Raw genomic sequence first — 26,728 nt, 5'->3', positions numbered from 1 at the left:
TCAAGAAAAAAATGTTTATTGTAGCAAAAAGAACCTTGTGCAGTGCCATGATGAATCAATAGCTATAAGATGTTACCATTTCTAATAAAACTAGAATTTGTTAAACTGATACATGCTATAGCAATATGATTTAAAATGAGCCATTTAAATAAAAATAAAAAACCAGGCATTCCTGACTGATCTAAATGGGGGGTACCCAAACACTATAAAAACAATACCTGTCTCCCATAGCCCACACCTGAATGAGGCCCTGAGATTGGCCCCACAAACATTTTCAAACAAAGTTTTTTTCCCCGTATAAAAATGTAATAAATGTATTCCTATTAATGTTTAAAATCCTAGAGACAGCTTCAGAGTAGTGGGGAATGACATTGTTGTTTTGTTCCCATTGTAGTAGAGTAATGGCCTTGGTACCGTTGGCTTCAAAGTTCTTTATTCTGAAACGGGGAAATCTGCAGTCCAGTTTCAAGTTGGCCCAGTTTCTAGAACACTGTTAAATTGTGCTTAAATTGCGCTTAAAATGTTCTAGAGTTCTGTAGCCGGACCCCATTCAAAGTCTTCCGCCTCCTCCTCTTCCTCAGAGCTGTCACTGCCTCTGATCTGTGTGCGTCTGGTTTGAAGAGCCTGGTGATGAGCCAGCCTATAGCAGAAAGGAACAGATTAACACACAAATAAAATACCTAGCATTTGTAGCTCATTGTGACTCACTAACTGCCGACCATTTTCCATAGCATACTGTTAGTTTAGTTGTTTTCAAGGAAGTAATTAATTGGATTCTTCAGAATGATAAAATCAAGAGACTTGAAATGTGCTTGAGATACAGTAGGTTAACTAAACTAAATACACCAAATACCACTGCATGTTTATTTTTTTGTTTTGTTATATTACTTTGGGGGGAGTGTGTTTGTGAGTGTGTGTGTGTGTGTGTGTGTGTGTGTGTGTTGGGGGGGGGGGGGGGGGGGGGAGACTCAAATTCAATAACAAAGCCAACAAAGAAAATGGTCTATGTTTACATGCATTATACGGCCAAAGCTGTGAATAGAAAATTGAAGATTTTCAAAAAATTGTCGATCTGCAGTATCTTTTAAATAATTTAGAAAATATTTGTGGGTAAGTGGTTAAATACATTGTGGTCTGACTATATACCAATGGACTCTGAAAGAATACTTACACAAGGAACTGAGGAGACTTCCTGTCTTTTGCTTCTACTTGAGGCTCTGCAAGGCGAGCCTAGAGGGACAAGACCAATTTAAAGCAATTTTGTAAATATACACCTGTCATTTAGGATTACAAAACTCTGTCTACAGCAAGTTTAAGACATATGGCTAAAATCACTGGAGCCCTATAAATATGCCAAATGTAATATTTACCTGTTCTAGTTTCTCTTCAATAACAGACAAAGTGATGGGTGGAGGACTCTCAGGCTCCATCTCAACAGGTGGAGGTTCAGCCACAGAGTTCAGAGTGGTGGGGTCAGGGGCTATAAAATCTGGGGGTCCATCTGACGGAGTAGTGGGGGCCACTTCTTCATTGGCACTGTAATCTGAATCGGAGTAGCTCCTGTGAGAGGGAGCCTCCTCTGGAACAGCGATTTGAGGTGGGCTGTAATCCCCATGTCGAGACGCCTTGGGCTCTGGTACATGCATCAAAGGTGGGATTTCTCTAGGCATGTAGGAGTCACTATCGGGCTCCGGGTCCATGTCAGAGTTGTGGCGTTCCGAGGCAGGCTCAGAGGATCGGGCTAGTGCGGCACCAGTAGCTCTGGAGCTCTGCCGCGGCAAGGTTTGGTCTCTGTGAAAGGCCTCGTCCAGGTCTTCATCGGTGTACAGCTCTCCATCGGTGAAGGCCTCTCCGTCCGTGTCCTCCAGGTCACTGGCAGCACTGAGGTAGTCCGAGTGAGTTTGGTCTAGTGTTTCCAGATCCTGCTCTGCACCACTCTCCAACTGCATTAGAAAAAGCACAGGATTGTTGTTGTTTTATTTAAAGTATTTCACACAATACAAAGGAGAAATATGACAAAGGAGAACAGGTGAATAACAGTTGAAGATACAAATTATTCTCATATTATAAGCTTTAGTTTCCACCCATTAGCCTAATGGAATAAGGGCTATGCATATAGTAAAGTTTCCTGTGACTTTAAACAAAGCTTTCCATTCATACTAATTTAGCAAGTTATAGCAATTCACTTCCCTAACAAGTGACTTATCTCTGCCGCAACAGAAAATCCTCATATTTTTACTTGGAATGATGGATTACTATGGTCCTCTATGAAAACACTGGGACTAGAAAACCTTTTTAAAAATCCATTCATTATATAATTTGATTTCAATGTCTGACAACACAAAAAAAAGAAAAGAAAAAAATGCTGTCAATTTAATCACACGGCTGTTTCTTTCATTCCTGCGTGTCTGTGTGTTTGTGTGTGTGTGTGTGTGTGTGCGTGCGACTATCTTACCGCGACCTCAGACACCCAGACTGGTTTGGCTTGCTGGTGGCGGATCTTGTCCTTTAGCGTATCATACCAAACATTGGTGTTGGGCTGGAGGTCGACACGTGCTGGGAGGGAGAGAAGAAGACAGAAAACATTAACACAGTGTCAAAATCACACATAACCTGCTAGTAATCAAATATTTCATTATTCTCACATTAAAGCAGGAAATGTCAGACTGTTTCATAAGTGGAGCCACAGAGCAGAAGGTTGTAACCAATATCTAACAGTATACTGTATGTCAAAACAAATTATGAGACCGGTGCTGAAACTGTTCTTTGCCTTACACATTTTTATATAACTTTGTAATGCTACTGACGTTTGTGTGCAACACTTGAAAACAAAGCATTGCATTGTGGGTTTGCCTGTGGGTTTGGAGCTGACAGGCCCTTCTTGATGTCAATCAATCAAGTCACCTTAATTCAAGTGGCAGCTGCCAAAAAGGAGTTATGTGATTTTTGTTTATAGAGATTTGTTTTATATTTTAATTAATATTTTAAGGGCATGTCATGTGGTCTACCTGCACAGCCTCTGTGATCTACTGGTAGATCGCGATCTACCTTTTGGGCACCCTTCTAGTCTATAGCTTCATTGTCTTTAAAAGGTCATGGTTTGTTTTGTGATATAAATGCATTCATTTATATACCTTTTTTATTAAACAGTTGTACTTTCATTGTATTGAATTTAAATAGCCTATACTGTATACAACAGTGGAGCTCAAAGTGTGGTCCAGCGACCCTCGGGAGTCCATCAGGGGGTCCCCAGCAAAATGAGTTAAAATAGCATAAAAATCAGTTCAACCACTTTAAACATATATACATAGGCTATTTGAAAATAGTCGATCTACAAGCTCAAAACGCGTTGCATCGTGTTCTGAGCTCGTAGATTTGATATTTTTGATATTTTCAAAATATCTAGGAAAGAAAAGTGGAAAACACAATTCTGCAAGATATTTTCAGATGGGGGTCCATGGAACAAACACATTCATTTGGGGTTCCTTGTCATGAAAACGAGAAACACTGGCCTATACAACATGGCAAAGATGTTTACCAGGAGGAACGACATGGTGTTACCTGAGAAAAGATGACTGCAGTGTTTCCTCATCTTGAGGGCCTGTGCGTAGAGGCGTCTGGAGCTCTTGTTGGAGTTGGGGCTGTACCTCTGCCTCATGGCCTTCACCTCCTTGCGGCTGTGAGGGTCCAGGAACAGCACCATTGGGTGGTACTGGATGTAGTTTAGCCTCTCCACTGCAGTGGGAGTGATGTCCAGCAGGGGGTGCTTGTCCTGAGATTCAAAGGGATGTATGGGTGTGACAGTTAATCAAACTAATAATAATTAATTTAATCAGCTATAAAAGATAATAAGTTAAATAAAATTATTTGAATGGTCAGATCTACAATCACTAAGTACTGTAAATAATCAATAGACAGCCCTAAATGCCACAACCAATAAAATAGGCTGTTTTGAATGAGGCGATGAGAAGCAAGCAAAACAGAATATTTTGTATTATATTATTTTACAGTATAATCAGGTCGTTTGGCAGATAAGAACATCTTTAGACTAGCAGGTTTCCCTTCCGCTTCATATACAATCAACGGTCTAGTCCAGAATGTGTAACAGTCTTGATTTAATCAATCTTAATAAATCAACCAGTCAGGTAACCGATGAAATGCTTGTTTTTATAAATATTTATGTCACTTAGTGTTCACCTTCTCAGCTATCTTCCTCACTGTGTCCAATTTAATAACTGTAGAGCCACTGTCCCCTCCTCCACTGCGGGGTACCATTTCTGTCATTGCACAAGAATCATAAAAAAGCATTGTTGATATTTTTGTTTTAAAAAGGAAAGCAGATAAGAATATGAAATGACAAAGATGAGAAGCATAAGTTACATTTATCTTTAAAAACCTTTTTAATAACAGTACATTGGCACATACAAGACATACAACTAACCTGCCATCTCATATTCATCAGGCAACTCTCTGGCCAGCTTCTCCATGGCAATGTCATTTAGAGGACCCAGGATAACAATAGGCCTTTTAAAATTGGCTGAAGACATACAAGTTACAACAGTATCAGAACCAGTTCAACAAGTAATCAGTGAAATTTGTCTAGTGGCATTATGTTCATCATCATACAAAAGATATATTTGTCTTTTACATGACACTGACATTTGTCCTGTTTGAACACATGCAGACGAGTGTCAACAAAACACCAACCTTCTCTGAGCAGCACTTTCTCATAAGCCGGGAATTTGCCCTGAATGGTGAGCTGCAGTAAGTCATCACGATTCCTGCGAATGTTCTTTTTGGCACCTCTGAGCCCCCGTAGTTTCCAGAATTCAGCTCTGGGTGCTGAATTCTGGACCTGCCGGTCTCCACTGCCCCTCTGAGCCTTCTCCAGGCTGGCCATGGTCTCAGCCCTGGGAAAGAGTACAGCAAACTCAGTACAGGAAAGGGAATTTTACAATATGCAGTGTATAGTAAATACATAAATGACACTTATAGCATTTAGTCAATTCGTTAATTGTGGTTCAATCTTATTTGAATGCAGATTGTAAAGTACTTTGGATACAGGTGCCTTATAAATGTACCATTGAATTTACATTTATACTTAATATATTATTTTTATATTCTAAAACTAAACCCAGTTGATCAGTCATTTATTGTATGTACATATATGTCCCTCTGACCTGACTTGGTTGGGGATGGTGCCTTTATCCATTTCATGCAGGTCATGGCCCATACGGATGGCTAGCCAGTTTCCCAGTTTTCCACGGTGCATGGTGTCCACCACCCTGAACACCTCTCCTCTGGTGAAGCTCAGGCCGATGTTGCCCTCCGCCTCATGGTCAAAGTGAGTCCGAATGTAGAAATTGTCTCCCAGGCTAGACTTGAGAATCTTCTTATAAACTGTAAAATGACAATCATTACGTTTGGCAGAAGAAGAGATGTACAGATGCTAAAATCCCTTACATTCCTAATGCCATCTGTTTCTTTAGATAGAAAAAAACAATAATAAGTTGATTTAATAATAATAATAATAATAATAATAATAATAGCATAATAACAATTGAGTTCCTATTTTTGTTCAATTCTTGTGACCCTGCCCTATAGTAAAAACACAGATATAGTATCTGTGAGAAATCGTTGTACTGTAATGATACTTACGATCCATCTTGTTTTGTGTGCGGATTTCCACCTGCTCCCCTCTCTTGATGTTGAGGAGGAAGTTGGCAGCCTCCTCTCGTGTGAAATGGCCAAAGTCTATTCTATTCACCTACACAGAAACAAGCACACACCCGTTAACTTATCTTGGTTTTAGATGATAAATAATAATTTCCTCAATAATGTGAGAGAGTACTTTAAAGACAATCTGATAATTCCTTCTCAATTCTTATTAATTTGCCAACACCTTTTTTTGACATTATCAGTCTCTGCCCACAGTACAACAACCCTATATACATCATTGACTGTGTTCCCCCACGACGTCTATACTGTCCTTTTACACCTCTTCCCACAAAATATAAAAGCTCGCAGTGAGCAGAATGTACACTACACTCAATTTATGACGTGCCAAAATTGGGACCCTAGGATTCATGTGGTGGTTAACTATGTTATCAGGGCTGTGCTGTGCAGCTGGCCCTCGTCCTCTGCAGTGGAACACATGTGTTAATAACAAAAAAATAACTCTTAACGGGTGTGTCACCTGCATAATCTGGTCCCCTTCCTTCATGCCCTGATCGTAGGCAGGGCTGTTGGGTTGAACCCCACCAACAAAGATGCCAACGTCATTGCCACCGACCAACCTCAGACCCACGCTGCCCTCTTTTGTAAACGATACAGTCTTCAGATCTGAGCTGTATCTGAAAATGTGAGAGAGAAAAAGAGAGAGAGAGAGAGAGAGAGAGATGGGCAGCGAAAAGGTGGAGGATCGGAAATTGAGTTTGTTTATTATAACAATATCATATTAACTGCATAAGAAATAACAGAATAAATTATAGCCACATCTATGTACACAATTCAATTCAAAGGGCTTTATTGGCATGAGAAAACATACATTGCCAAAGTAGAAATAACAATACAACAATACAGCAATACAATCAAAACAAAAATGATGTACATTTGAAAGTCAGAATCTTCAATAGATCAATTCATTTTTATTTTTATCCCACGATTTTGTAACACATTTTTCACCCCTGTGTAAATTATCTAATGTGATCCTGGGCTCTACACACCCTCCGCCAACCTAGGGAGAGCAACGGTCTTGAACTCATGCTTCCTTCATGCCCGAGTGTCCAAGTTGCTCCTTTTGCACCTGACAGGGGGGTTTCCCTGGTTGGACGTAGCGCGTGAAAGGAACACGTTATTCCAACCAGTTCCTTGACCCTCCATCAGGCGCCCGGGCTGGCCAGGGGGAGGCAGTTTAGAGACCAGGATTACTGCATGTTTTTTGTGAGGGTACCTATACCTACCCTAGGGGACACAGGGAGAACACAAACTCCACACAGAAAGGCCCAGAAAGATCAATTTCTATGTACCAAGATCACTCGATGCCGGTATAGTGCAGGGATATACACAATGATTAGTCTTTAGGGTGGTTTTGTTCCATTTGATATCCTTCTCCTATCGCAGAAACTCACAAATCTTGCTGCTGTGTTTGCACATTGTTGTACTTCGCCCAGGAAATATGAGAGTTTTTTGTCATTGGTCATGTTTTCAAAATCTCCGTGTGTGGTTGTAATCTGTGGGAAGTATGTGTCTCTGATATCTTGGTACAATGGACAGATGGTTAGGAAGTGTAGCTCGGTTTCCACTTCATTTTGTGTGCAGTGGGTGCATAGTCTGTATTCTCTCGGGATACAGGTCTGCCTATGACGGTCTTTCTCGATCGCGAGACTGTGCTCACTGAGTCTGTACCTAGTTAAGATTTGTCTTTGTTTTGGGTCGGTCACGGTGCTCAGGTATTCTGCCACTGTGTATTCTCTGTTTAGGGCCAGATAGCATTCTAGTTTACTCTGCTTTTGTGTTGCTTCTTTCCAATGTGTCAGATAGTTTTCCTTTTGCCGTTTTATAATTTGGTTTAGTCCAATGGGTTTCCTATCTCGTGGCTCTGTTTGTGTTTGTGCCCGGAGTTCCAGGGCCAGCTGGCTGAAGGGGCATCTCTCTAGTTTCGCTGTGTGTGAGTGCCTTGTTATGGAGTGCATCTAGGTCACTTTCTTTTAGGTGGTTGTAGAACTTAAGTGCTCTCTTTTTTATTTTGATTATGAGTGGGTATCGTCCTAATTCTGCCCTGTATGCATTATTTGGTGTTTTTCGCTGGGTACGGAGAATGGATTTGCAGAATTCTGTGTGTAGGGTCTCGGTTTAGTGTTTATCCAATTTTTCAAGGTCATGGTTTGCTAATGGTCCCCAGATCTCGCAAACCATAGAGGGAGATTGGTTCTATCACAGAGTCCAGTATTTTAAGACAGGTTTTAATTGGGATGTCTATTTTGATTTTCTTTTGATGGCATAGAATAGAATGCCCTTCTTGCCTTGTCTCTCAGGTCCTTTATAGCTTGGTTGTAGTTCCCTGTGCTGCTGATGTTTAGGCCAAGGTAGGTATAGTTTTTTGTTTGTTCTAGTGGGATTGTATTTAGGAAATATGTATGGTTTTGGCGGCTGGACCTTTTTTGAAATATCATGATTTTAGTCTTAGTTAGGTTCACTGTCAGGACCCATGTCTGGGATAATTTGTGTAGGAGATCAAGTTGCTGCTGTAGTCCTTCCTTGGTTGGAGACAGCAGCAGCAGGTCATCTGCGAAAAGTAAGCATTTGATTTCTGTGTTTGCCAAGGGGATGCCTGGAGCTGTAGACTGTTCTAACGTTTTTTCTAATTCGTTGATATATATGTTGAAGAGTGTTGGACTCAGGCTGCATCCCTGTCTAACTCCTCGGCTTTGGGGGAAAAAGTAATTTGTTGTTAGTGTACATTGCACATTTGTTGTTAGTGTGTACATTGATTTTATGATGTCATAGGTTTTCCCCCCAATGCCACTTTCCAACAGTTTGTACATCAGACCCTCATGCCAAATTGAATCGAATGCTTTTTTGAAGTCGACAAAGCAGGAGAATAATTTGCTTTTGTTTTTGTTTATTTGGTTGTCAATTAGGGTGTTGAGAGTGTAAATGTAGTCTGTGGTCTGGCGGTATGTTACTTACCCTAGATTTGGTGTAGGGTAGGAGTCTGGCGGTAAAGAATAGATGGGCTCTTCTACGGGCTTGGCTAAAGGAGATTTCAAACTGTTTAGAATCTTCAGCCAACCACAGGTGAATCAGAAAGCACTGCAATGGTTCCATAGAACAAACAGATACTCACAGTAGACTTGGGGGTTATTCTTCACTGAAATCCCTGACCTTATTGTGCCAGTTCCATTAGTAGCTCTGGGAATGCTGCAGTAGAGAACATGACATTATCTGAATACACATTCAAAATATAACAAAATGTATAAAGGGAAAATGTATTCTACTGTAGATACACTGTAAAATCATTGTGTTAATGTATTCATTTGTAAGACGATGTCATTCCTATGGGAACTTGCTAAACAGGAAAACAGTAGAGGGAGAAAGACCATAACCCTATCTATGTATGTGTAATAGCTACTGATCAAATGTACAGTATGCACAATCAGGGCCCAGGGGCATGTTGCTTTGTTATGTTACTCAGGGTCACTTACCTGTGGTTGCTCTCCCGTCCTGAGCTCCCAGACCTCCTAAGATGGGACAGCTGGTCTGACTCTGAGGAGTCTAAAAGAGACAAAGTTACAGCAGTCAGGTATAACTCCAGCATATACATCACAACCTTCAGTGTTAGCTGTTAACTCGTTCCTGATGTAGGTATGTGAGGAATATTCAGCTTGACAATATCACATGACCATATCCAATTCACAAATAAATATAATATGTCCCTCTTCCCATTTATTTGGTGAAGTATGTAGACCAGATAGGGCATACACAGAACGAATTGGCGAAACAAAATGCAATAAAAGCCAGTGTTCTTGTGGCGGTCCCTTTCCTTGAACACCAGCTCCAAAAACTAATACTACTAATGATTTCACTGAGCACCTGCTGCATAATTTGTGAACTAGTAAAACAGAAACCAGAACCACAAGTAACTTACGAGATTACAAACGTATTCAAACATGTTTGAAAAGCTAGATATCATATTAACAATCAATAAGTCTCAAAGTGCTTTAAAATAACTATGAAATTACAGGTACAAATGTGAAAGGAACAAGCATGTATGCATGAATGTTTGAGGAAGGGAGGGTCAGAGAGTGTGTGAGAGAGGATAGGATGTGGTGCATACAGACCATCTGGAGGTGGTTTGTTGGGCGGCAGGACTGGTCGAGGAGGCTCCTGTTTCACTGAGGGTGGAGAAGACCCCGTCTCCGAAAGAACTCTGGGAGGGGGATACCAAGAAACCCAGTGAATTGATTCAGTAATACAAGCACTGGGTGATATACCCCGGCCCATAGTTTTTATTTATTTTATAAATGGAACGTGACGTGATAATGGAGTTTATTTGTTTTAAACTTTACACACATCTCAGTGCTACATTGCATAAAAAGTAAAAAGTAAAAAACAATGAAATGAATAACATTCTGATCAATGACGCCCCCCCCCCCCCTTCCCACTAAACACAACTAAGAAAAGGTTTCAAGTTTAAAAACACACAAAGGCCCTCAATGTCTTACTTCTTGCAGGAAGTGTCAGGTCATGTATGTGTGTACAGAGTTGTTTGAGTTGAGACAACAGTCATCTGTGTCTTAAGCAGATAAACCAGTCTAACATCCTGCCTCGATATATCTTTGCATATCTATCTACACTGAGACAGTGACCTAAAAAACCTTTTGTCAAATGCATTATTTATTTTGTACACAACTGGAGTGTGCAATTGTTTGGATATGGGATTGCATGCTACAGGCCCAGTGTTTGGTACAGTACCTGCACCTGCTTTTAATATAGATTGTCAGTGACATCACAGCACCATGCTCCTCAAACCACACTCATGTTGTCCCGTCAGCCATACCTGTATCTGTTCTTGGCTGGTTTGGAGTGTCCACTGTCTGAGGAGTCCCTACGCGGGACAGCTGCATAGCTGGCCTCCGACTCGGAGTCAGAGTGAGCTGTGTACAGAAATATGCACCTTCAATAAACCCTAACACTCACTTTGTACACTCATCTCATAGTAATTTCTCTCTCTCACACACACACACACACACACACACACACACACAGGTTATGCCCACTTTCCCAAGAAGTAAATCTGTAAATTCTGGGGCTGTGTGATAAAACATGCCATATCTCAATTTGTATGCCAAATACCTGCTTATTAGCTATGAATATGGGGTCACACTTATTTGAAATTCTGTAAGTGTAACAACAGTTGCAAGCAGTTGCATGGCGACCCTCTGGTGTGGTTAGGGCTTTAGTGTCAACACATGCGCGCACACACGCACACACCCACATCTTCCCCACACCCACATCTCGCCCAAACACACACACACACACACACACACACACACACACCTTTCTGTGGTGGAATGCTGGCAGTTACGCTGGGTGCCTTCCAGCGTGGTGGCTCCACCTGGGTAGGCTGGGAGACATCTGGGAGGACTCTGGAAGAGAACAGAGGGAGGTGGGAGTGAGGGAGGAGGAAGACAACAAATCTCAGTTACGTTTGGAGAGGGGGGGTCGCGTGGCTAATATGATGATTATTGATGATAGGTGGAGGTGGAATATTGAATATTCACCTTAGCGTCTCTGGGGGGGGGGTAGCCCTCTCTTTGGCGGTTTACATGCGTTAAAACTTAAAAGTGATCACAGTGTATCGACAAAAAGCAAGGGGTCAATTCATTCGGCAACGTTGGTCCCGCTTGACCTGGCCTTCTTGCAGTACTAGGTCTAAAATATTTCTGTCACATGTGATCATCACGTGTCATACGAATCATGCCGTCTTATCTTGGTTGACATTTGTATTGATATATTAGATAATATATGAGAGTGTAATGAGACAGGAAACCGTCATAACAGAGATAGGGGACACACTGATTTGAGCCTGGCTCCTCGCAACTTCATAAGAAGTGCATGAAGTGTCCTGAACACACCATCTCTACTCGGAGTTGATATGGGGATTGTTTTTCATCAGGCCGTTTGAAAACAGCGATTGTGGTTCCCTCTGGAACATCAACATACAGTCACATAAGAACGTGATCAGTGGAAGTCATTTTTATTTCATTGCTTAACAAAATCAAACACAACTTAAAAGATTATCAAAAATCCAAATAATTAAAAATAAAAAAGGTATCACGCAGTACACGGTACACAGTACAACACAACAACAACAACAGTCAAATACAACTCAAGACTAGGATTCTACAAACACAAAATAACCAAATCAATTAAAATCACAAGGTAAAATTTCTAAAAAAAGATTTAAAAAAAAGCTATGATTAGCTAATGAAGACATGCATAACATGCATCGTTTGCTCAGCGTCCCAGTCCGGGAGGTCTTGTTGAGGGGGTAGGGGCTAGGAAGACGTGACAGTGGGACCCTCATCTATACCTGTATCTGCTCCGGGAGTCTTGGCTGTGGGGGGTGCCCTGCCTCTGGGGGGGTCCCGAACTTCCATCTGACTCCGACTCAGAGTCTAGGGATTGTCAGAGAGGTAGTTTTAATGTTAATGTTATCATCATGCGGTAACTTTAATGTTAATGTTAGCAGAGTGTGGTACATTAGCTTTAAGGTTAGGCTCTGACCTAGCCACAATTTGCAACTCTAGATTTTTTTATAATGGGATGAATCTAGAGTACCTCCATTGACTCCCCACTCATCAATTTGCGTTTGCGATCTGCTTGTATTAAACGACGTTAACATTGCAGCTGTAGTCCAAGCTTGAATTATCCTCTTTCAATCTGCCGAGCTTGTTTTTCATAAAAATCCCAAGGAGACATGTTATGAGCTACTTTCTGTCAAGAAATTCTGTGCAAGTGATTCTTTTTCTAACTGCTGGAGTTTGGAAGCGCTCGTCGTAAGTCACTGAACGGCCTTGCATGCATCTGTTTCGCATTTGCACATAATGCAGGAGACAGCAGCACGACCCCTTAATAAAAACGAACGGTTCCAAACTCCAACATTTCTTCTTCTTGACAGAAAGTAGCTCAAACATCTCTACAGGGGATTTTTATGAAAAACAAGCTCGGCAGATTGAAAGAGGATAATTCAAGCTTGGACTACAGCTGCAATGTTGGTGAGTTTAACATCGTTTAAGACAAGCAGATCACAAACCAAATTGGATGAGTGGGGAGTCAATGGAGGGTATTGCAACTCTAGATTCATCCCATTATTAAAAAAATCTAGAGTTGCAAATTGCGGCTAGCTCTGACCATAGATAAGATTCATTGATGGTAGGTACTGCTGAGTTGTAGCCTACTTGTTACCATATCATAGCCTGCACTTCAGTTCCATTTCGGAAGGACTCCAATTAAACATGTTAATTTAAACTGTTTTGGGGCCTGGGGATAGGGTTTATGTGTATACAGAGCTTGGGGGAAAGAGTTTAGAAATTTTGTAAATATTTGTGTCCTTATGTGGACATAAATAAATGATTAAAATGTGTGTGTGTGTGTGTGTGTGTGTGTGTGTGTGTGTGTGTGTGTGTGTGTGTGTGTGTGTGTGTGTGTGTATTGACCTGGGGGTGCGTCTCTAACGGGAGAGTTGACACGCCGAAGTGTCTCATGGCGAACAGTGATGGGGGAACCACTTCTCATTCCAAGGTGGGGCAGGTCAGGAAGAACTCTGTAGGACACACAGAAGAGATGAAAGTTCAGCTCTACTAGAGCAGTATATGTCATGTGCCGTGATAACAATGTCTGAATTTTGACGAGGCAGGGTGACCCGGTTCCAAAATCGTCTCGAATGCCGGCATAATCTGCACACGGTCACACCAAAATTATATATACCATTAAATTGCTAGCATTTCAAGCAAGTGCGAAGAATCAGGAATGTGGATCAACAATCGAAATTAAATCGGAGTGGAAACAATAGGGAAGAGTCAGGTACAGTAGAGGGTGGACAGATGTGAGTACTACAACAAATTCAGTTCAATACTACTACTACTACTACTGTATGCATTGCTGTGCTTACTTGTATCTGGAATCTAGGTGGGCTCTAGGTGCAGGGCTCTCTCTCCGTGGGGGAGGGGAAGCACTCCGGTCCGAGTCCGAGTCCGAGACAGGCTTACGGGGCCGGGAGGCACTGGACGAGGGGCGTGGGGCGGTCCAGCTGTGGATGGAAGGAGTGGCTCCCCCCGAGGTCCCCCCGAGCCTGGGGAGGGTGGAGACTCCTGACAGACTTCTGGAATCAAAGATGAGTAACACGTTCTATGAAGTCCATATTTATGCATTAATAGATACCTTCATAACACGCAAGTAACGAACGTATGTTTAGATACCTAAATGCATGAAAGTGAAGTTGGTGAATTATGTGGATTCAATGCTCATAAAGTGGCATGAATACAAGTAAACACAAATGTTTTTTTTCCCTTAAATCACTGACTTGTATTTATTGGAGTGGTCCCTGGTGTCAAGGCTGCTGTCTCTCCTGGCAGGAGGTGGGGAGACACTGCGATCGGACTCAGACTCTGACGGGACTGGAGAAGCAAGATCAACAGTAAAAACATATTGTTCCATTACATATTTCCAGCTGCTTTAGACAAACAAACAAGCTCTGCTCACACAGTAGATGTCGGAGCTTTGGTTACAATCATTTCCCATGTAGGCTCCCGTGAAAACACAGCTCTGTGTCATCAATATTATCGACGGGGTGGCCCCCGTTAATATTTCTAAGCTTCTGGGGGTGCCAACTTTGGTTTGGTACTTTAGTTATCTGAGAACCTGTTTGTTTTTTTGAGTGTGTAATAGATCGACTGAGCCTGGATCTGTTAGGAGAGAGCTATTCTCTGCAGTACTGACCTCTGCGAGTGGCGTAGGCCTTGGCGGGAGGCCGGGTCAGGGTTGAGCGCACCGGGGATGAGTCACGGGACTTGGCTGGAGGCGGTGCTTCAGCTCTGGTTCTGGATTCAAAGATAGGCAGAGATTAGAAAAGCCATCCAAAAGCCAAATAAACACATAAAAAGGTGAGGCGAGAACCTGGGGCCTGTTTCACGAAACTTGGATTAGAGATTAAGCCGGGATTTAACACATATCCTGGCTTAATATATCCTGGATCAGCGATTAACCGGTTTCATGAAAGCTGGTTAATCTTGCCAGATTCATTTAACCTGGATATGTTGAGGCTTCATTTGGTTTCATGAAAGTGATGCTACATTAGTTACCATGGAAACTAATGCTTTGGATTTAGCCTGCTCCGGACCAGGCTAACAGCCAGGTTTAACCTAATCCTGATGTCTTTACTGTTCATTAAACGCCCAATGCATTCTCAATGGCAATAGCACAAACTTTGGCATGCTAGTCCTACATACTTACACCTAGAAACCCCATTCAAACCTATTTAGGTTCATCTTACGGTGGACATGTTTGCCTGAAAAGGAATCTTTGAAATGTTTCATAGTTTTAGAAATATAGTGCTTTCAAATTTGAGACATTTATAGGCAGATAGTGGCATGTCAAAAAATCACTTTCACCTAGAAACTCCATTCACACTTTGTAAAATTCAGTTTACTGTGGAGACAGATGCTGGAACTTTTTACTTTGAAATGTTATGTAGTTTCTGAGTTATTTAATTTAAGCAGTCAAACTGATCACAAACCAATTATGTTTTCCAGACTTATTCAATTATTATGGGTTTATGTTGCCTTATTTGTATCGGTCTGCATTAAAGGACTAATTTAAGCACTATATAAAATCAAATAACCAAAATATATAGGCTGCACAACATCATGACAGCTTATAGATCAGCTGCTTTTGGTGAATGTTCCCCAGAATAGGTTTGATGTCGTGCAAGTGCACGGTTAAGAATAATTATTATATTATATTATTTATTTTTTTTGTAAAAGTGAAAACCACTAAATATTAACATTACTCATTGTTTTACAACATATTACCATTGTAACGTTTCACCCACTATTGAACCCATGACCCACAGTTCACCAGTCTGGCCCCTGTCTGGACAAAAAAAGTGGGAACCTTCCCCAAAGGTAGCTCCCTCAGAGGAGGGAGTTATGGCCAAATATCACAATGCGACAATATCATTATGCTTACAATATTAAGAATTCTGTTAGTAGTGGTAAAATGTAAACTATATTTTTGGGGTAGTTAATCATTCAGTCTATCCACTATTGAGAGTATGTTCTCTCTTTAATTACAGCAGCAGTATTTATTTTAGAAGCTTAAGTCCTTGTATCAGTAAGTCTTGAATAGATTAGTAAAGATACTGAGATATACAAAAGGGGGCAGTAATGCAACTATTAAGGATGCAAACTGCCATAATAACGCATGAAGAAGAAGGATCAGTAAATCTGTGTTCTACAGAATGGGTCTAGAGACAAAAAGTCAGGCTATCTATTCAGCCAGGCTTGCTGATCCCAGCTCGCCAAATCCGCCAATTCTGAGCCTCGCTTGGCTTTAGTGGAACGGAACAAACCAGGCTGTAAAGACCAGGATTGAAAAAGCCTGGTTTTGGCCTAAATCCTGGATTAGTTAATCCAAGTTTCGTGAAACAGGCCCCTGATAATACTAGATAACGACAAAGACAAGCATCGTGTGTGTGTGTGTGTGTGTGTGTGTGTGTGTGTGTGTGTGTGTGTGTGTGTGTACTGTGTACCTGCGTGTCCGTTTTTCTCTGGTGGGGGGGCGGGACATTCTGTCTCTAGGAGCAGGAATGTCTGTGTCGAGGTCTGAAATGTCTGACAGGAGAAAGATGGGCATTGTGCTTTAAAATGACATCACACATTGGTATTTAACAACAATATCTCACACACAATATCTCACCACACACGTTCCCCTCGGTTTCTCCACTCACCCTCCAGCTCCGAGCTGCTGTTTTTGTGGCGGTCCTCCTCGCTGTTGGGGGCACTGTCCTCCACCTCTGGAATGCTGACCAGGAACTTGCGGTCATCCCTGAGAACCATCATGGTCAGTTTGCCCCTGCTCTTCTCCACAAGGTGCTTGGTCTCCAGCAGCGACAGGTTCTCTGTCGTCATGCCATTTATCTGAACACAGGGATAATGGGGGCTAATTATGTGAATTGAAAACAACAGTATATATTTTCACAGTCGTACAACAAAAAGGAAAAACAACATCCATTCCAGGCTGCTACAATATTATTTTACTAAATGGTAAATGGTGCATTTATATAGAGCCTTTATCCTCATTCATACACTGATGGCGGCAAAAAACATGCAAGGCACCAATCAGGAGCAATTAGGGGTTCAGTGTCTTGCTCAAGGACACTTCGACACCAACTCTGGGGGAGCCCGGGTTCGAACTAGCAATCTTGCAGTTACCATCCAGCCACTCTTCCCCTGAGCCACCCACGGCGCGGCCACTGATGCATCAACACAAATATCCTGACTACTACCATCTGAGAGAGCCAGATTCTTTATTCTCACCTTGAGAATAAGGTCTCCCTCTTGCAATGTGCCTTCTTTGGCAGCCAGGCCCGTTTCTGTCATGTGTTTAATGAAGATCTGACTGCCCAGCTTTAGTCCATATTCTGCAGACACAGGAAGACAACAAGATACACCAATATTATTTCAGAAGCCGCTAGGTGCTTCCAAACAGCATAAGGATTTGAGACTAAGTCGTAACCCATATCTCTCTGTGCTCATTTCTCCTTACCATCTGTGAGTTTCTTCTTAATTAGGGTGGCTCTGATGGGTTTTTCTGCTACGTCCTGGCGTGGCAGTCTCTTGTACCCCGACGATACGAGGGGCAGCGTGTGTCCGTTGCGATCCGGCGAGGAGCTGCGTGCGCGGTAGCGGTATCGGTCAGAGTCTCTGGCCTTGTCACTGCCATCTGAGTAGCGCCGTGGCCGTCGAGTGGGGGCGCCCGCGTCAAGCAGGTTGGAGTGAGAAGCAGCCCGGGTTGGCCTTGAGGTTGCTGGGATTTGGATCTTGCGAGGACGCTTCACCGTCTGCAGAGAGGGGGACAGACAGACAGACAGAGAGAGAGATGTGTGACAGAGAGATGGAGTGTTAGGCTACAATGTGTTTAAACTGCATGCTTGCTTCATCAGAAGACAGACAGCATTGGCGTTCGTTGGTGAAGACCGTATGTGCTACCTAGCACGAAGACGATTAAGTAAGTAAGTTCTTCATGTGCTTCATCATTAATGTCTGGAAGAACATATGGATCAAAAACTCCAAAATCAATCACTACAGACAGAGAACAAACAACATATGGTCTTCTCCTAAAGGGGTAGAAGGGGTTTACTCACTACGTTGGCCGTCTTTCCACATGACTTTAGGTTCTGAATCGTGAAGTTAGAGTGGACGTTTTCCATAGACACTCCATTGACCATGACCACGTGATCTTTGGTGCTATAGGGTAGAGGCACAACATTGTCAGTGTGATAACCTGTGAGAAATGTGTGAATATATATATAATATATATATATAGTGTGTGTGTGTGTGTGTGTGTGTGTGTGTGTGTGTGTGTGTGTGTGTGTGTGCACGCGCAGTATTTTTTGTCCCTTCAGGTATCTTAATTCATGCATGTGGGTCAGTGAATGCAAATAGTCATGATAAGGCCTGAACTGAAGTAATTTCAGTGAAATAATAATGAACTCACAACAGCCTTCCCATTGCTGGTCCATTAGGCAGCACATCTGAGATCACTATAGCCGTGTCCCCAGTGTCAGGGTTGGGCTTGTCCCGGCCTCCTGATAGGGCAAAGCCAAACCCAAACTTTGGATCCTGGATTTAAGAAGGTAGGAGATGTAGATAAAGAAAGAAAAGAAAATACCGGAAAGAGGCAGAAAAAGGCGAGGGGGCAAATGAGAGAGAGAGAGAGAGAGAGAGAGAGAGAGAGAGAGAGAGACACACATTATTATAATTATAATATGGGAAAGGAGAGGATGTCAGTGTGGAGCGGGGGAGAACCATGTGTGGGAGATGGAGAGATAGGAGAGAAAGAGTACATTCCATCAGCGCTCAACTGTATCACCTGAGCCAGCAGGTAGGTGCTACAGACTGTAGCAGGGTGTGTCTCTGTGAATTCCTTCCTTCCTTCCCCCTTAATTTAACCCACAGTGTAAAATGGACCTTCTGTGTTCTGTCCCCCTTCTTTACAGTTCAATTAACACTGAGGAATTTGCTGTGGTGAAACTGATAGTTCTGAAGACCGGTGAAACTCAACCCCCCCCCCCACAAAAGCTTTAACAATACATTCTTAAAAACAACAGCAGTTAAACTACGTATGAACCTCAACCTAAGTCTAATGAAGCCAGACAATCACAGATCTCTGCCGTAATACATATGGTGAATCTAAATTCAATGAACTGAGTGGAAAAACTAAAACAGAACTACTGCAATTTACATTTACAATGTAGGCATTTAGCAGATGCTCTTAATACAGAGCTCCTTACAGTAAGCAAGAACACCAAAAGGTATTAGTAATACATCAAGTACATAGAAATAGTCATCTAGGATGTAAACTTAAGGACCTAACAAACTTTAAAGCTAAATCTTTAGGACAGCCTTTCATATGGGCATAGTAAGATCATAGTAACAGTATCAGAACTGGTTTTCAAAGTAGTGGACATAGGTTTATTTTCCAGACGTTTTAGCCCCTAACCCATTGTGGTTTCATCTTTTGCGTTGAAACTTTTGGTAAAAATAAAAGTCACAACCTACAAATCAGTGAATGAGATATGCCTACTCACTTTGTTCAGCGTTATTGTATGTTGCTCCCATATTGTCAGCTCCTCCATACCTGGTTTCTGAAATGACAGCACAGAAATGATGAGACACACAATGATGGTCAAATGGCCATAATACTCACATACTGAGAGAAAATCCAAAAACAAGCTCTCACATTAGCAATATGTCAACCAACCAACCAAAGGATAGTTTGCATTAACATATGGCAGAGTCCAAGCCCTTACAGAGTCAGAACAGCAGAGTCCAAGAGTCCTTACTTACAGAGTCACAACAGCTGAGCAAGAGCAGTGTATGACACTAAGCATGCACTCACCTGTCTAATTCCTGTCTGACAGGTATGGGGGAGGGGCTTCCTTGAAAGTGGGAATGCGTGTATGCTCCCTCCCTCTCTCTCTCACCTCTTATGTCCCTGTGGTGGCGGTGACATATGACACCAGGGGGTTGTTCGACGAACTTGTGCGCAGAAATAGAGCGTATAGAACTGAAGTGACTCCCTCCTCTCCCACTACAACAGGGATTCTGTGTCTGTTCTACACAGTACACTGTGTATATCTGTGCCCTTCACGTTCTGTAAACAGTGCACTCACACTTGGCCCCTGGAGCTGGTGAAACGCTAGAGTGTTTGTAGATAGTCAACTGCTTTCGGTTAACAGTCTTTTGTTATTCTGAACAGTATACCGTAACCATTTGCTGCGCTGACACACACAAATGCATTATAGGTTTATTTTCAGTCAGTGGTGTGTCTCTAACATGAAGCGCAGCAGACCAACCTAGAGACAGACACTGTCTTATTCGTTTTGCTGCACTGACATACCAATCATGACTCCCATTTCCAGCATTCCAGCTCATTTCAAAACCAAACAACAAGCAGGCAGGCCTATATAGAGTAACAGTATGCAGGAGTTCTTACTTGGACAAAGATGTGGGCACAAAACTGGTAAAGCCAGCTATCCTACTCTGAAGCACAACCTGGTTCTGTTGTATACTAACCCAACCAAATTAGAACATGCTCTATTCAAATAGCGAGGGTATGAGGAAGTCATGTATGCCATAATATGAGTAGGGAGTGGAACGCAGTGACACACATTTACACCAGCAAGGTAAACAGACTTTTACAAGCAGGAACAGCAGCACAGGAACACTGTATGTGACCTGTGAACAGTAGACTGTTTGTTTGACCAAGTTAATGATGAACCAGAACATGGTAGGGGAAGAAAAGGACATGGGGATAATGTCTAACATGAGAGCTGGCTGTGGTCACTGACATTGGTATTTGACATACCGTTTGCTATTACTGTAACTGTTACTATACACATACTATAAATGTGTGTACAGCAAGATGAAAAGCAAACTACAGAGGGCCCGGTTTGATAAAGGTTCCAAATATTAAACGTTATCACACCAGTCCCTGCGTGGGTAAAAACCAGTGTCCCGACCCACCCTTGGCCTGGATGATAAAGGTTCCAAACAGAACATTTATCATGCAACCACGTGCACTAGATAGAAGGTCCAATGCACACATGACTACACACCTCAAACAGCCATAAACATGGCTTTATCCCAGTGCCTACTGAAGGTGTAGCGACCAGTGGGAGACTGCACATTACTGTCTTTCTCAACACAGAGCAAAGAGAACACTAAAATAACTTACTTTCCTTTTCATATAAAATCTATGATTTACTACTGCCCATATTCTCAACCTTATATTAGGATACAACACACAAGAAAAAACAACAGGATTAATCCTGATCAATATACAGGTTGTCAAAAAGATGCTACTTAAAGTATAATGACATTTAGAACATTTTGCCTTATATTGGTTGTTGATGGCACCCCAACTTTCAGCAGCTGTCAAAAATTCCATTCTTGGTAAGAAATGTATTCCCAGATTTGACATTATTCTGATAATATTCCCTGACTAATGTATTTTGTATTGAAATTATCAGTAAAGTCACAGTGACTCTAAAGGTGATGGCGCATATGACAAAGCTCCCTGGCTGTAATAGTCCATTGAGTGTTACAATCAAAATCAAACAGTAACAATACCTGTCAGTGTCAGTAAACACATGCCAGGTGAAAACAGGAAGTGACTGTTGCTGACTGCCTATGGTATCCACACTTTTCCTGGGCTGTGTGTGCTCCAGTTTCTGCCGATTTGATCCAATGAAAGCCAATGAAACTGGTCAGATGACCAATGAAATCAACAGGAACTGGAGCACACACAGCCCAGGAAAAGTGTGGATACAAGCCCCCTGTAAGGCTATCCAACATTGAAGATGCCACTACCTACTGGCGAAATGTGGAATTGCAGCACTTTAATGGAGGTGGACGGACGTTCATGACCTCACGTGCGCTAGGCTAAACTTCCGCTCGCTCGAGCCATTGAGTTATAATTATAATTCCGGAAGCGCTTCCGGGTGCTTCAAAACGCCACTGAGCAACTTCCACTGAAAAGAATAGGGGGGGGGCTAACGCTCCAGTTCGGTCTCTAGCCTTTATAGCTCTATGATGGTATACCGTATGGTGGGTGGAGGCCTTGTTGAAGCCTTATGTGTAGAGAATGTTTATCTAAAAGCTAGAACATACACTCCATTGTTACAGTTACAGTATACTCTGAGTTAACTCACACTCAGGATTTTGCAGAGTTCTGTAGGGGGGTGACAGATGGGGGAAGCAATAAACACAGCTAGACTGTAAACATCATCATCACACCATTTTCAAGTACTTCGACATCGAACAGTAGACCATAAATGTTTGAGCTTCCCACTCACCACTTGTTCTTTGAACCTCACTTCCATTTCCCCACTGGGATCACTAAGCCTAGCAGCAGCACACCTGCGGCCTCCTCCTCTCAGTAAACAGCCACTTCTTTATATTCCATATGGCAACATTGAAACTGGCGGTCTTGGCAAAATCAAAGATCCCACACTTTTCCCCCAGGCTCTGATTACTTCCTCGTCAGATCAACTGTGTGTCGATGACCCTCAGACCCTGTGAGGGCCACTGTCCAGCTGACACCCGATATCCCTGAGGTTATCAATATCTAATGTGTCTGGCTGTGGTGTTCTTCTGTTAGTAGCAAGGGGAGAAACAAAACACCTATCGTGGCCGAAAACCCAGGAGGGCTCCTCCCCCATACAGCTATGCCCACTCATACAGGCATAGGACTTTCTATTGGACTTTATTGTCGGGGACCTGTCATACAGGCATAGGACTTTCTATTGGACTTTATTGCCGGGGACCTGTCATACAGGCATAAGACTTTCTATTGCCCTTTATTGTCGGGGAACTGTCATGCATAATTTCCCCACATCGAATTGAAAAGGTGAAACACCTTAAGAGAGATAAAATAGGTAATCATAAACCAGTCAAATAGGATATGAGACTTGAACAGATACAACTATGGAAAATGCTCTGAACAACACTGCTCAAAGGGACGGGCAAATTCAAACACTGTCATCGAGACTAGGTGATGTCATCATTGTTACTGTTGGCAGGGGTAACTTCTTGAAAAACAAAAAAACTTCACCACTCCTTGTTTCTCAGAAGTGAGGTACAAAAACAAAAGCAAGATACAGCTTGGTCAGCAAACCTTTAAAAGTGTAGAATGTTCTCCCTTCCTAGTAATAATCTATAATTCTATATGACAATGTAGTCGCCCACAAAGTATGGTATTGGTAAGCTTGAGAAGATAGTCAAGTATAGTACAGCATGAAGATCAATCCACTTACAGGTACTACCAGTAGTGGTGGTGGCGGAGGCTCTGGGGGCAGGGAGCCAAAATGCTTCATCAGTTTCATTCGTTGAGCCAGATTGAGATTCATGGTGATACGAGCAGGGTTTTAAGTGCAAAAACCCCCAAAACAAAACGAAAATCCCCGGTGACCAACAGAATCACCCCTGGTCTTACTTCACACAGAAACACACAACACTATCTCCTGAGCAAACTGGAATCAGTCAAAGAAATAGAGTGCCTTTGTAGTCAAGGTCTCAGCAGGATATAGTCACTAGTACAACTTTATACAATCCTGGAAAGAAATATTCTCCAAAGAGGCAAGATAATAAGCATAGAGAAACAAAACAAAACACCCTATAAACCAGCTAAAAAACAAGTTTCTTTTCCATTCCCAGCAGCTACTGTAGGATCCAATATTCCAAAGGTACTGTATCCTCAATTATTTTGTTTTTGAAGGAATCATGAAGTCAAAAAGGTCCACTGGCTCCCACTGTCAGTCCTCAGTGTGTGTGTGTCTGTGTGCATGTGAGCGGTTTGTTTAGGTACTGGTCTTTCCCACAGGGCAGCAGCAGGTCTCAAGCTGCTGCCTGGGTTCAGCTGAGCTCGGCACTATGGTTACGCAGGGGGGAATGAGAATACTGGGCCGTTAATAATTGACGACAGTGTTTGCTACACCAGAGCCCTGAGTAAAAGTTCCTGGGTTCCCTTACAGACCCACACCGTGTTGTGGGACCAGGAAACAGCCATTTGGCTATACTTGGAACTGTGATTGTATCTATTCTATCTACATGGCACACATTTTATGCATGGCTATTATTTATATAGCACCTTTCAAAACAAGGTTCCAAAGTGCTGTACAGTACAAGGTTAAAAAACAAAAACAACATATAGCAAGTCAAAATCAAGCACATGGGCGTGATGCTGCAATATAGGCCTAACACTGTGCGTGTAATTGATCGTCAGCACCCTGCCAAACCAAGTGCACAGGTTGGTCCTTTGAATTGTGCCCTACTTGCATGGGAGGAGGAAAGGGGTGAGGCAGCTAACTAGACATTTCTCTACACTACTGTAAACTAATGTGGACTGATGGTGTTGTATCACATCTTCATCTTCAAGGGAAACCTATGCCTTGAAATCGTATTCAGTAATAGTAGTTTGTAATACTGTGTTTTTCAAGTGTTTGTATTTAGTTGGGTGGAACAGCTGGCCTTTGGACCACTACTAGCCATACTGAATCATTAATAGGTCTGAGGGGAATGGGACAGTGCCAAAAACTTCCACTTACTAGAAGAAACTTTTGCCAGTAGTAGCAGAGAACTGAAAGTGACAGTGTGCCACTTTCTTCAGTAAGTAATAAGTAGGAAACACTAACTTCTTAATAGGAATGACACATTCTATACAGACAATGGGAAATACTGTAAGTACTGTATTTGCTGTGCTATAAACCTGCACTACTCTATCAAATATCTTCTTGTGCCCCCTGTTCACATCAAATGTGAGCTAAACTTTGAGATATTGTACAGTGGCCTGATGTAATAACAAAATAAACAAATGTGATATTTTCACAGAGCATCAATCAAACAAGTCTTTACTCTGACTGACTAGTTGTACATCATGTGACTGCAACATACATTTTTGCTCAATGGTTCACAAAAATAACAAAGGGGCTTCCTCCAAAGTGCGGCCCGCGGGCCAAATGCAGCCTGGGGTCCGATTTTAGGCTTCATACCCGACTTGTATTACCGCAACATTTTTTTAATTAGCACATTATATGTCAGTCGAGGAGATGTAGTTGGCCCTAATTGGGTCAGTGTTTTCATATTTTCTAATATGGCACCCTTTTAAAAAGGTTTGGAGTTGGACACACCTGTCCAAGGCTACAGTTGTGAAACACTCCGTGGTTTCCAGATTCCACAGAGTGGATGTACTTACACAGTTTATTTTCACTACTAGAGGAACACCAAAGGTATGTCCTCAACATTGTTTACATACCGCAAACACCAACTTGACAATGAGCCTCATTGCCATTGTATGTCATTGTCATGGTTATATTCTTTGCTTAACTAATCACAGAATAATGTCATTTTGATACAGCCGGATAGCCCTTCAGAAAGTCTTAATTTCCTAGACAAAAGCCATAATGATCCACATACCGTTTTATAATTAAGAAAATAAATCTCAAATTGAAACAGATCAAACTGTAGTGGGATTTACAGAATGGCAATCATATTTGTTTTTAATTGTGATGAATACCAGGCAGGCAGACAGTATCACCATCAAACACCACTATACAAATCACAGCAGTCAGTTGGAAGGCAAGTAAGCTACGCAGCTATCTGGGAATGCAGGGAGTCGAAACTATTGTGCAATTTTATGGCAGGCAGGCAGAAACCTGCATGTGTGGCAGTCTGCAGAACCAGTAAAGTAAGGCCAAGTCAATTGGTCCTTTACTCGGAGTCTGAAGGCATCCCACACGCACGCGCGCACACACGAATTGAATACCTTATGGCTTTCTGCGTTATCCTTTTAGCACATCGTACCACTGTACTATTAAAGTATTCAATCAAAACACACACACACACACACACACACACACACACACACACACACACGTCAATCATTTAATTTCAACCGCACCTCATTATTCTTTGTTGTCAATGTGTGTCAACAAAGCCTTAGCTTAGCTATTACAAAGCCTAAAGTAACTCACCTGTAAACTTTCAGAGTAACGTCCAGTAGACTCCTCGCACACTAAAAACGAACAAACTCAGTAGTTCACAGGTAGAAGCAGTCTTGTTAGTAAGTTGTATGTATGTACAGCCGAGTGATCTAACTACAAACTACTTGTGAAGTTTCTAAATCTACCTGAAGACAAGAGGAGAGAGGGGCGTGTCGTTGGAGGTAAAAGTCCACTAGGTAAGTCCTTCTTCGCCGCAAACAGGTGTCGCGCGTCAAAAAAGTAAATCTACAAGCTCACGGTGCGTCGCATCCGCGACGCGCCGTGAGCTTGAAGATCGGCTGTTTTCGACGCGCGACACCTGCTCGCGGCGGAGCATAAATTGGGCGCTATAGTTTCATGACGTCATCACGCATGGTACTAGTCGCAGGTACGCGCGTGCGTAGGCAACAAAACCAAACCCGAGTCGGAAATGAGTCATTTCATTTCCAAATGGGCTTGTCAGTGTCGTTTTTATAATTTTAACATTTGAATAAATTGAAAAATAACCACCGCTCATCTGCTGAAAAAAACTTAAGGGAGGTGCTGGAGCCACAAAGGTAATATAAGAGAAAATAAAGAGAAGCTCCGCACACTCATCTTTGAGTAAACATTTGAATAAATACCATATAGTCATAGGGACATTTTTGGTGACAAAATCTCTTTGATACAAATTTAGTTTGTTGTTTTTTTGTTGGGTCCATATAAGTACTTTTCAAAAGAGTAGCTTTAATACTTTTTTGGGACAATCATGTTACAATTATGTTTGATTCACACTTATAATTACACACACACACAAATGCAATGACATATATGTTATAAAAGTATATAAACATGTAAATTAGCATAATTAGCTAATTATTCCCCAAAACAAGAAATTACTATAACTTTGCTTTACTTAAC

The 26,728-nt window shown here is 42.0% G+C and overlaps 1 protein-coding gene across 4 annotated transcripts; it reads right to left on the bottom strand.

Moving 5' to 3' along the window:
• On the bottom strand, nucleotides 1-26,018 carry tjp3 (tight junction protein 3). Of its 4 annotated transcripts, none has more exons than XM_080769519.1 (30): nucleotides 25,975-26,018; nucleotides 19,376-19,432; nucleotides 18,283-18,407; nucleotides 17,930-18,032; nucleotides 17,332-17,626; nucleotides 17,103-17,206; nucleotides 16,514-16,703; nucleotides 16,316-16,397; nucleotides 14,506-14,606; nucleotides 14,090-14,183; nucleotides 13,679-13,888; nucleotides 13,224-13,330; nucleotides 12,098-12,182; nucleotides 11,062-11,150; nucleotides 10,562-10,658; nucleotides 9,843-9,931; nucleotides 9,207-9,276; nucleotides 8,849-8,922; nucleotides 8,692-8,755; nucleotides 6,197-6,353; nucleotides 5,659-5,767; nucleotides 5,181-5,400; nucleotides 4,708-4,910; nucleotides 4,442-4,537; nucleotides 4,198-4,277; nucleotides 3,562-3,772; nucleotides 2,456-2,556; nucleotides 1,371-1,943; nucleotides 1,172-1,230; nucleotides 1-640 (listed from the first exon to the last, which is right to left on the bottom strand). In XM_080769519.1, the coding sequence occupies exons 2-30, from the start codon at nucleotides 19,421-19,423 to the stop codon at nucleotides 526-528; spliced, it is 3,951 nt and encodes a 1,316-aa protein (XP_080625645.1). In that variant the 5' UTR covers nucleotides 19,424-19,432; nucleotides 25,975-26,018; the 3' UTR covers nucleotides 1-525. The 4 variants fall into 4 exon arrangements, with proteins under 4 accessions (XP_080625645.1, XP_080625643.1, XP_080625646.1 ...); XM_080769517.1 differs by lacking the exon at nucleotides 25,975-26,018 and adding an exon at nucleotides 25,820-25,955; XM_080769520.1 differs by lacking the exon at nucleotides 25,975-26,018 and adding an exon at nucleotides 25,820-25,955 and having other exon boundaries at nucleotides 6,197-6,347.
• Between the last annotated feature and the right edge of the window lie 710 nt (nucleotides 26,019-26,728).

This window comes from Protomyctophum bolini, assembly GCF_963924005.1.
Source record: "Protomyctophum bolini genome assembly, chromosome: 8".
NCBI lineage: Eukaryota > Metazoa > Chordata > Actinopteri > Myctophiformes > Myctophidae > Protomyctophum > Protomyctophum bolini.
Note: the sequence above shows the minus strand (reverse complement) of the source record. Positions and strands in the feature narration are given on the sequence as shown.

Coding starts and splice junctions, on each gene's coding strand:
- tjp3 (XM_080769519.1), bottom strand. CDS start 19,423: ATGGAGGAGCTGACAATATGGGAGCAACATACAATAACGCTGAACAAA. Junction 16,398..16,513: donor CAGCAGCTCGGAGCTGGAGG/GTGAGTGGAGAA, acceptor TTCTCCTGTCAG/ACATTTCAGACCTCGACACA. Junction 8,923..9,206: donor GGACGGGAGAGCAACCACAG/GTAAGTGACCCT, acceptor TCTCTACTGCAG/CATTCCCAGAGCTACTAATG.